Source organism: Panicum virgatum, chromosome 4N, assembly GCF_016808335.1.
Source record: "Panicum virgatum strain AP13 chromosome 4N, P.virgatum_v5, whole genome shotgun sequence".
Lineage (NCBI taxonomy): Eukaryota > Viridiplantae > Streptophyta > Magnoliopsida > Poales > Poaceae > Panicum > Panicum virgatum.
Window position 1 is genome coordinate 33,591,368 of NC_053148.1, and position 10,690 is coordinate 33,602,057.

At 47.3% G+C, this 10,690-nt stretch overlaps 1 protein-coding gene and 1 pseudogene across 1 annotated transcript; one reads left to right on the forward strand and one right to left on the reverse strand.

The window, feature by feature from the left end:
- LOC120671626 lies at positions 1-3,257 on the forward strand (annotated as a pseudogene).
- Positions 3,258-7,549: 4,292 nt separating this feature from the next.
- LOC120671464 (sodium/potassium/calcium exchanger 1-like) lies at positions 7,550-9,771 on the reverse strand. Its single transcript, XM_039951798.1, has 2 exons — positions 9,186-9,771; positions 7,550-8,192 (listed from the first exon to the last, which is right to left on the reverse strand). Exons 1-2 carry the CDS (start codon positions 9,730-9,732, stop codon positions 7,726-7,728), a joined length of 1,014 nt encoding a protein of 337 aa, XP_039807732.1. The 5' UTR covers positions 9,733-9,771; the 3' UTR covers positions 7,550-7,725.
- Positions 9,772-10,690: the final 919 nt, after the last annotated feature.

Below are 10,690 nucleotides of genomic sequence, written 5' to 3' on the forward strand. Positions count from 1 at the left end.
TGCAACCAAAATATCCGACGCAGTTCCCCCTCTGCTTCTCCATCCCTTCCTTCTCGTACTTTCCAGAACGTCGCTCCCGCCAAAGCACAGACCCGCGCACCGGCCTACACGACGCAGCGGACTCAACAGACAATAGGCGGATGGAGCGCCTCGCGGCCGTGACGGTCAAGCAGGAGGAGGTGGAGGACCAAGTGGTGGCGGTGCTGGACGCCGACGGCGACGCCAGGGGGCGAGCAGCGCCGGAGCCCTGGCGGACGCCGCCACCGGCATCGCAGGTTCCGCCGTTCCTGGCAAAGACGTTCGAGCTGGTGGAGGACGCCGCGACGGACGGCGTGGTGTCGTGGGGCGCGGCGCGGAACAGCTTCGTGGTGTGGGACCCGCACGCCTTCGCGGCGGGGCTCCTCCCGCGCCGCTTCAAGCACGCCAACTTCTCCACCTTCCTCCGGCAGCTCAACACCTACGTCAGTAATCGCTTTCACAATTCGTAATTATTGGCATTGCAATGGTCTTGGTAGGGCGCGTGAATCGGGCAGACCGCTGCCGAGCGGCCTCATGCTGCTCCGCTCCACCCTCAAATCCACATGAATCGATTCCAATTTTCAAAGCCGCTCCTCTGCCGATTCCCCCTCTCTGTCCTCTATGGGCCGCCCTTCTCCTACCGCGATGCCTGCCCCCTCTTCTCTCATCCCGTCTCCCTGCTCGCCGTGCCTCGCCGGAGCTCGATTCGGCGGGCGTTCGAGCTCGATTCAACGGCGGCCGAGTTCGATTCGTGGGAGAAGAGCTCGATTCGCAGGAGGAGGAGCTCGATTTCATGGGAGGAGAGCGCCAGGAGGGCAGACCTGCTGCGACGAGCGTCGCTGTCGCCTGGATTCCATCGTCGCTGTCAAGCTGGAGTTGGAGCCGAATAGCCGATGGAGAAGCGCTGCCGAAGCGCTACCAAAACCGGGTGCTGTAAGAAGCTGAAAAGGCTGCATGGAGCATGGTTTGTCTTCCTAAAGAAGAAGGGGCCTTGGAGTCCTTAACCTCAAAACTCAGAATGAAGCTCTTCTGTTAAAAAATCTGCACAAATTCTACAATAAGGTGGATACACTCTGGGTACATCTTGTTTGGGATAAACATTATCAGGATGAAAAACTACCTAGTCATATTAAAAAAGGATCTTTTTGGTGGAGAGATAACCTTAAGCATTTAGACAAATTCAAAGGTTTGGCTATGTGCAACATTCAGAATGGATCAACTTGCCTGGACAGATCTCTGGGGTGATCAAGTGCAAAGTCAAGTATACCCAGAGCTTTTCTCCTTTGCTAGGAATAAATTGTTGAGTTTTCAGAAGACCAAAATGATGGAACCCTTCCATAGATTGTTCTATCTTCCACTTTCAGAGGAAGCTTTTGCACAATTGGGGCTATTACAAAACTTGCTTGAGAATCAAATCTTGAGCAATGATGTGGACTCGTGGAGTTACATCTGGGGAAGTCCCTTCTTCTCCTCAAGGAAAGCCTATAAGAGTTTGATTGGTCATGCACATATACATCAAAGTTTTCATTGGACTTGTCAAAATAAACACAAGGTTTTTTCTGGCTCTTACTCAAAGACAAATTGAGTACAAGAAACATTCTTTGACGGAAATCAATGTTTTTGCCTTCCTACAACTGTGTTCTATGCGCTAACAACACCGAGGAAACTTTAGAACATCTCTTTTTGCACTGTCATTTTGCTGAAGCTTGCTGGGGGCTTATAGGTTTGCAAGTACCTAATCAGGCAGACATCTTCTTGGCAATTGAGAGCTTCAAATCCCAACTACATACACCTCTTTTTATGAACTTTATTATCTTACTTTGCTGGAGCATTTGGATTTCAAGGAACGATCTCATTTTCCAAGGTTTACATCCATCAATTAACAGTTGTCGACGTATTTTCGAGACGGAACTCGTGTTGCTTGGTCATCGGATTAGCAGCAAGCATAAATCATTGTTAGAAGAATGGATTGCCCGCTTTGGATAGTTGCCCGGATATTTTTTGTATCTTTCTTTGTTTCTTGAGTTGACTATTGTAAAACTCTGTTGCTTTTTCTTTTATATATATATATAATCAGTAGGGGATCTTAATCCCCTCCTGTTCCATAAAAAAAAACGGGTGCTGGAACGGCAAGAAGCGAGAGCGGCTAGAAGCTGGGGCTGGAGCGCCGTCGAGCTGGTTTGGAGCGTCACCAAACAGGCCCACGCGTGAAGCACTACTAGTGTATTGTTTTTTGCTAATCAAATCAATTTACTGGCTAATTGTTGTGTTGCACTTGTACCTGTGCACGCGGTAATGCTGTGCAGGGATTCCGCAAGGTGAGCCCGGACAGGTGGGAGTTCGCGCACGCCGACTTCCTCGCCGGCCAGCGGCACCTCCTCGCCAACATCCGCTGCCGGCACGGCGCCGCGGGAGGGTCCGCGGCGGCGTCGGGCGCGAAGGCCGGCGCGAGCGGGAGTGGCGGCAGCGAGAGCGAGAGCGAGCTAGAGAGGCTGCGGCGCGACCGGGAGGCGCTGGCGCGGCTGCGGCGCGAGCAGCAGGAAGCCCGCTGCGGCGCGAGCAGCAGGAAGCCCGCGCGCAGCTGCTGGACATGGAGCGACACGTGCGCGGCACGGAGCGGCGGCAGGAGCAGCGCATGGCCTTCCTGGAGCGCACCGTCGGGAGCCCGGGCTTCCTGGACGGCCTGCTGGCGCGCCGCGGCAGCGCGGCGCCCGTGGAGGCCGGCAGGAAGAGGCGGCTGCTCGACGCCGCGGCGGACGTCCTCGACTCCGAGGAGCTGGCGCTGGCGGCGGGCGCCGAGGTCGAGGCGGCTCCCGTCCCGGCCGCGGCGGCGGCGACACAGGGCTCCAGCAGCTCCGCCACCGCCACGGACATGATATGGTACGGGCTGCTTGGGGGGAAGCAGGTGGAGTTCGACGCCGAGGTGGAGGAGCTCGTCGCGGCCGTGGAGGGGGAGGAGATGGGCGACGAGGAGGTGGAGGAGCTGGTGCAGCAGATCAGCTGCCTAGGCTCGCCAAGCCCTTGATCACCACCGATTCCGCAAGGTGCAGACTGTTGAGCTGCAATGATGCTCAGTGCCACTTAGCAGCAAGCTTACATTGGTGGCACTGGTACTATGTGTACTAAATATATATTTCCTTTCATTTTAGATTATAGATAGTTTTGGTAAATTTAGATGTAATGGATTTGTTAAGTAGCAGAAAATTAGAAGTCAAAAAAGAAAAACTCCTGGTGACAAACGAGCACTGTTGGGGTACTTCGGGCTGAATATTTTGCCAATGTCTCCAAGCCTTTAGGGGACCAAGATGTGGCTCCGCCCACAAACAGGAAGATCTGAACATATCTCAAGTGTTTGGATGGAGGGACTAAATTTTAATCCCTATCACATCAAAAAGAATTTTTATAATTTACAATTATTAAATAGAGTCTAATTATAAAACTAATTGCAGAATCTTGAGACTAAACTGCAAGATGAATCTAAAAAGATATATTAATCCATCATTACCGGATGGTTACTGTAGCATCATTATTACAAATCATTATTAATTATGCTCATTAGATTTATCTCGGAATTAGCACCCATTTGTGCAAAAAAAATTGTAAAAATATTTTATTTAATACTATTAAATAGTAAAATTCTATTTGATGTGATGGATAGCCATGTTTAGATTTTTTTGGCAAAATTTTTTGAAAGAGAATCTTGCTATTTATGAGTGTTAAATAAAATGTATTTACAAAACTTTTTGCATGAATGGGTTGTAAATCGCGAGATGAACCTTAGGACAACTTCTATTTTAAATTTTATTCTTTTATTTAACATTTGAAACACTATCTTTTCATTGGATATTTTTATTTGTTCCAGAACAATTTCTCCTTTCGAATCCAACTATTATGTTATCTAGAATAAAACTTTGAAATCTAGATCTAATTTTACTATGTTTGGATGATATTTGTTCTGAAATATATTTATTTGTTCTAGAATATTTGTTTTGAAACAATTTCTTCCTGTCAGCATTTTGTCTAATTCTAAGGACATTTTATTTTATTCTTAACATATTTTCTATTTCTTTTAGAGAATAGTCTTTTCTGGATATTTTAATTTGTTCCATAACAATTTATATTTTTGAATGCGTAGAATTCATTTCTCTTAGAACTAAAATTGTTTCCATTTACCATAAAATTGTTCCAACGGAAAAAATATTGAAATATACTCATGTCTGATCTTATTTTAAAGATATCATCATAATAAATATAATGATACAATCTGATTTAAGTTATATAATCAAATTTTTATGAGATTAATTTTTTAGTGTATATTGCTTGTGCTAATGGCTTGTTTTATGTTCTCCTCGATACCATTGAAGCTTTTCTCTTCCCTTCTTTATGTGGAAGGCGTGCCCACGCAGATGGAAGCCGGCCTCGTTCTGAGACGGCTTGGCAGCTGATCGCTCATTTTATAAGTAGAGAGCCCCAATTGGCCAGCCTATTAAGTTGTGCTATTTTTTTATTTTTTAAGACATAGTGCACGTAACTAATCCCTCGTGTTATAAGTAGAGAGCCGCAAAGTGTTTAACAACATTTATTGGAAACTTTTAACATAAACAATTTTCTGTACTCTAAAATGTTTCCAAACAAATCTGAAATATTTCAAACAATAAGATGATTAGAAGAGTTTAACAACATTTATTGGGATCTTTCCATGTAAACAATTTTTCAGAACACTTTGAGATATTTCCAAACAAATCTAAATGTTTCAGAATACTTTGAAATGTTTCCAAACAAATCTAAAATATTTCAATCATTCAGAACATTATGAAGTGTTTAACATTATGAAGTGTTTAACAATATTTACGGGGAACTTTTTGTGGAAACAATTTTTCGGAACACTCCGAAATATTTCCAAACATATCTCAAATGTTTCAAACATTCGGATCATTCCGAAGTGCTTAACAACAATTATAGGGAACGTTTCGTGTAAACAATTTTTCAGAACACTCTGAAATATTTCCAAACAAATCTGAGATGTTAAAACATTCGGATCACTACGAAGTGTTTAACAATATTTATTGGGAACTTGTCATGCAAGCAATTTTTCGTAACACTCTGAATGTTTCCAAACAAATTTGAAATGTTTCAATCATTCAGAACATTATGATGTGTTTAACAATATTTGTTGGGATCTTTTCATGTAAACAATTTTTTAGAACACTCTATGATATTTCCAAACAAATCTAAATATTTCGAAACACTCTGAAATGTTTTCAAACAAATCTGCAATGTTTAAAAAAATTCCGAACATTTTCAAGTGAACATAAATCCAAGATATTTTTTGGAAACTTTTTAGTTACCAATTTCTTTGGACCAATTTGAAAATGTTTTGATACATTCGTAACATTGTGAAGTGTTTAACTTTTGAAAAACTGAAGTAAATAGCAGACCTAACATTAATATTTGTGCCTCCAATTAGCTTAATCCGCCGAGCCCCAGCTTCCGCTTCCGCTGGCGCGTGCGCCGCCACCACGCGCCGCCTGCCCGATGCTTCTGCAATGCTATGGTCTGAAATCGCTTAAAGCACCCAGTAAATATTGTTAAACACTTCATCATGTTCTGAATGATTGAAACATTTTAGATTTGTTTGGAAACATTTCAAAGTTTTTTTGAAATATTTCAAAATATTTTAGAAAAATATCATCTAAATATAGTCAAAGGTGGTTTGATTTTAAAGATCTTAATGTAACTAACACAAAAATGTGAACAAAAAATTGATTTGGACAATCATATTGTGAATTACGGATCTTTTAGATTCAAATCGTATTTGCACAATAATCTATAAGATGTCAGGTCAGGGTGGCAACGGGGCGGGGCTGGTCGGGGATACAACTCCCGTCCTCGCCCCGATCCCCGAATCCTGAGCCCCGCCCCCGCCCCGAATTGCTTCACGGGGCGATTTTGTCCCCCGTCCCCGATCCTCGCAGCCCCCGAAACCCGATGGAGCCCCACGGGGACTACTGCGACAGCCGGACGAGGATGGCCGGGGGTGTCGCCTGGGATTGGTGGCAGGTGGCCGAGCGGCGACTTGGAGGCTTGGAGCTCGAGCGGCGGCGGCAGGTGACTCGTCTCCCGTGCGGGGGAGCGGCGGTGGTCGACGGGCGACTCTGCCCACTTGCGCGGGAGCGGCGGCGGTCCGCGATGCGGCGAAGGTGGCTGGGGCAGACGCGGCGGCGGGCCGGCAGCGGACCGCAATTGGAGCATTGGCAGATGCGGTGGAGCAGGCGAGCGCGGATGGGGCAGAGTAGGCGAGCGCGTATGGGGCGGAGCAGGCGAGCAGTGGAGATCCAAGGAGGAGAACGGCGGATAGGACTGGGAGGACTGGGAGGATAGGGTGGACGGGGAATCGGGGATGGATTGGAGCGATTTCTTTTTTTTTTGTTCTTTCGGGTCCCGTGGATCCCCGCGGGGCGAATGTGAGACCCGAACCCGGCCCGGCTGCATTTCGAGGCCCCGCCCTGGCCTCCCCGCGGGGATCCGCCCCCATGGGGATTTTTGCCACCCTGAATGTCACGTGTCTTTTTTGCCGAACTGCCTTGATTGACGTGGAATAGAAAACGAAGAAAAAAAGAAAACAGGCCAATGAAAGAATAGCTGAACTGGGCCATGCGCATGCTAGGGGGGGTCTATTTCTGGCGCACGCAGGTGGGCGCCGTCGCGTCACACAGACCCTCTCCCCGCACCTCCATCTCCCACGCCGCCTCCGTCTGCGCTGCCGCCCCCGCCCCCCGCCGCTTTCGCCTCCATCTCCGCCCGTCGCCGCCTCCGTCTTCGTCGGCCTCCTCTGCCGTCGGAACCACCTCCGCCTCCTCTGCCGGAGCGCCTCCGCCGCCGCCTCTTTGCCTCCGCCGCCGGATCTCGCCGCTGCTGGATCAGACTCCCCCCGCTAAGTTAGTTCCACGCATGCTATTATCTTCTGCGACAGCTTGCATTACAGTAGCATGTGCGATGAATAGAATTACTGCGGTGTGTCCGTACCAGACCGAGCCTGATGTCGACGGGCGCAGGAAGCCAGTGGTGGTGGTGGCTGGGATGGCGAGGGGCACAGGAGCCTGCTATGGCGATATGCGCGAGGAGGCCGCGTGAGAGCAGCCGGCCAGATAGGAAACCGTTTGTGAAATACAAAAATAATAAATTTCAAGGCAGAAAGCTTTCCAAGTGATTTGTTAGAAATTTATTATTTTTATATCTCATAAACGAAGTCGAGTTTGGACAAGATATATTACAAAGTTGTATATCATCATATCATCTACATGTGTGATATATATATATATGTGTGTGTGTGTGTGTTTTAATAGCCGTAAACAGGTTTAATCGGTGCCGGTCCCAAAACGGCAGTTGCTGGCATGTTTCTGACTTTCTGTTGATCGTGGGATTGGTTGGTGCAGATTCGTGGCCGCACGTCAGCGTCAAGGGCTCAAGGCATAGGTGAGCGCAAATTGATTCAACGCACAGATGGGCAACGCGGGATTAAGATCCACGAGAACAGAAGCAAATTGCATCAGCTTAGCGAACAACACGTAAGAACACTCCCCAACAGTTGTCAAACAGTATTTACACAAGTTCAACGGGGAGCAAAACAGACTTGTAACTCAAAGAGAAAACCTACTTGTCAGCGCTTTACATCATCAGTGAGAATGTCCATTTCTGATAGTGTTATCAATCATCATCTTCCTCATCGTCGAATTCCTCCTCTTCATCCTCATCATCACTCAGCTCTTCCATAGGCTCATCGTCCTCATCATTAACTACAAAACCTCCCAGAGTTTCATCTTCCTCGTCCTCACCATCACTGTCTCCACCTTTAACCTCTGAGTTTTCCTGACGAGGCTTTTTTGGGTCTTTAGATCTTGTCACATACTTCGATCTCTTCACACTAGGACCTCTTGACAGGGATTCTTTTTCATCCTCACTCTCATCAGTCCAGTCCTCATCTCCCCCTTCTCCATTTTTCTTCTTGTTTTGACCCCAACCTTTTGATCTACCTCTCCCATTGCTAATCTCATCGTCTTCATCGTCGGAGGTCCTCTTTGTTTCCTCTAGAAACCAATTCCAATCCTTTGGCGCACGAATCCTTCCCTTTGGATAACTGTCAAACTCATGCCCCATCGACAGGAACCCAAATTCTGCAGAAAAAACCATACTTCGTCACTAAATGAAACCGAAATGTTTTTTTTGCAGAAAAAAAAACAGAAATGCATTGGACAATAAAGACAAGAAGCCAGAAACATTTGGGTCGTAGGTAGTTATTTGAGCATTAACACTTCTCTTGGCAGCAGGAGAAACACACCAAAAAATTTACTAATGCTCAAATATGACTTTATTGAAGAACCATGACCAATAATCCATTACCCCAATTGTACAATTATACCATCCGAAATGTTTCGTTTTTTCACTAGTGTCCAGGAATCGAGACCTTCTACATTCACTTGTGTCTATGCCAATCAAAATATGCAGTGGCATAACATTTCCGATAAATACAGTACAAAAACCTGAATCTAAACCAAACTGTTCCTTCTCCATAAGATACGGCATTGTTCAGAAATCAACAATCTAGACAACAAGTATTCTGGATGTACATCAACTAACACAAGCAGAGTACATAAGGAAAACTTGAAACCCAACTAATTGCAAGCCACACCACTCCAATACAACCTAAATTGAACATTGTATCAATCCGCTGCAAAAAGGTATATACAATAAAATTCAAATTTGTAACTGAATTCAGAAAACCGATGCAAATTCTAGAGGAATTGAAACCTTCCCTATTCACAACATTCTTTTCAAACACAAAGTTACATCAGGTTTCCAAGAAATACAGTACAAAAAGCCTGAAGCTACACCAAACTGTTACTTCTGCATCACAAACCAGCATTGTTGTGAATATGACACAAAGGGTGGCCAACAATTATTCTGAAGTTAGCATCAACCAACACGTGCAGAGTACACAGGGAACCATCGAAATGAAATAAAATGCGAGACAGACACTCCAAGCTAACCTTACATTTAGAGCCGTACCAGTTCACCGCTAGAAATTTATGTGCAACGAATTCAAATTTGTCCTGGAAATTGAAAAATCACAAGTTCCCTGAAATGATGGTAAAGGAACACAAGTTAACCTCGAACCGGATCGACGCTTGCTAGATCGATCTCCAAACCCTCCGCCTCGGAGCCCGCCGCCGCCCCCTCCTCTTCGGTGACCTCCATGGCCTCTTCCTCCGCAGCCCGCTTCTCCCTCTCCCTCTCCTTCAGCTCCCGCGTCCGCCTCTCCCGCCTCGCCACCGCGTCCAGCACGGCGCCCTCCACCCCCACCGCGCCCTCCCCGTCCCCCTCCCTCATCCGCACCGCCCAGAATGCGGGCGCCTTGAGCGACAGCGACAGCGCATCCCCGGGCCTGAGATCGCCCTTCTCCCCGCGCTGGAACACGCCGCTGCTCCCGCCGTCCGGCGAGCGGACCACCACGGGGTTCCTGCCGACGACCTCGAACGCGACCCCGGGCTCGCCGCCATCGAGAAGGCGGAGGGACACGTGGCAGCGCGAGACGGTGCGGTCCGCGGAGGGGCCTCCGCCGCCCAGGTCCCCGCGGCCGAGGTCGGCCGCTGGGGAGTCAACGGAGAGTGCCACCGCCCTGCTTCCCCCGCCGCCGCTTTCGAGCTCCAGCTCCATGGCGCGGAGAGAGAGCAGAGGCCGCCTGTGTCGTGGGCTCGTGGACCGTCGAGTGGGCCCCGTCTTCCCCGTTAAGGTTGGGCAGGTTGGCGTCACATCGGTGGGCAGGATGTGGAGCTCACCTTTTATCGTCGTCATAGTTATCGTATTGTATTTCGAACTCAGTTTTAAACTTCCGCTGTGTGTTTGAACTCTGTTGTTTGTATTTAAGACTTTTATGTAAAACCTGTGTTGTAAATTAATTTGAAGTTTTCTGTTTGCTGGTAACACCTGTGCTCGTCTTCGTACGGGTCTAAGTGCAATTGTGATCCTGGAGTACAGTAGTTTAATCGGGATTTTACCCGACAGCCTGTCAGGTTACACCGTTTTAAGTGCACAGTAACTTGATTAAGTATTAAGATGATGGTTAGTGCATTTAAGCCGGTTTAATTTGGACGGTGCTGCTACAGCTGGCATCAGAGCTCTAAATTGCACTGGGGTGTTTACCTTGCAACGATTTCAGGTTTCGAAAAGTTGACGCTAGATGCGCTAAGGAATAGAATAGATAGTTCGTATGCCCTAATTATGTTATATAAGTTAGGTGGCAACTAAGTATCTATTTTATTCCAGCACTTCCAGCTTTTACTTTTTGTTAAACCTTACTTCTGTAACGACGCACCTACGCTGAGGTAAGCAAGGTAAGCATTCTGGTAGTCCTTAGAATAGCCCACGTGTTTTATACGTGCGCGGGTCCCGTATGATGAGCATATGAGGAGGTGATAAGGCTCAATTCAAACGAGCCTGTCGCTATCTGCCGCCTGATATGAAGTGCGGATTTCATGCTGTGTGATTGTGATCACGGCCATTTCGTAAGGCAATGTTACGAGATGTAAACCTGTCATGCGGTTAGCCATGACCGTGACCCTTGGGACACGTCTACCCTTGGATGTCCCGTAAGGCGAGTGTACGGGAAGTGAAT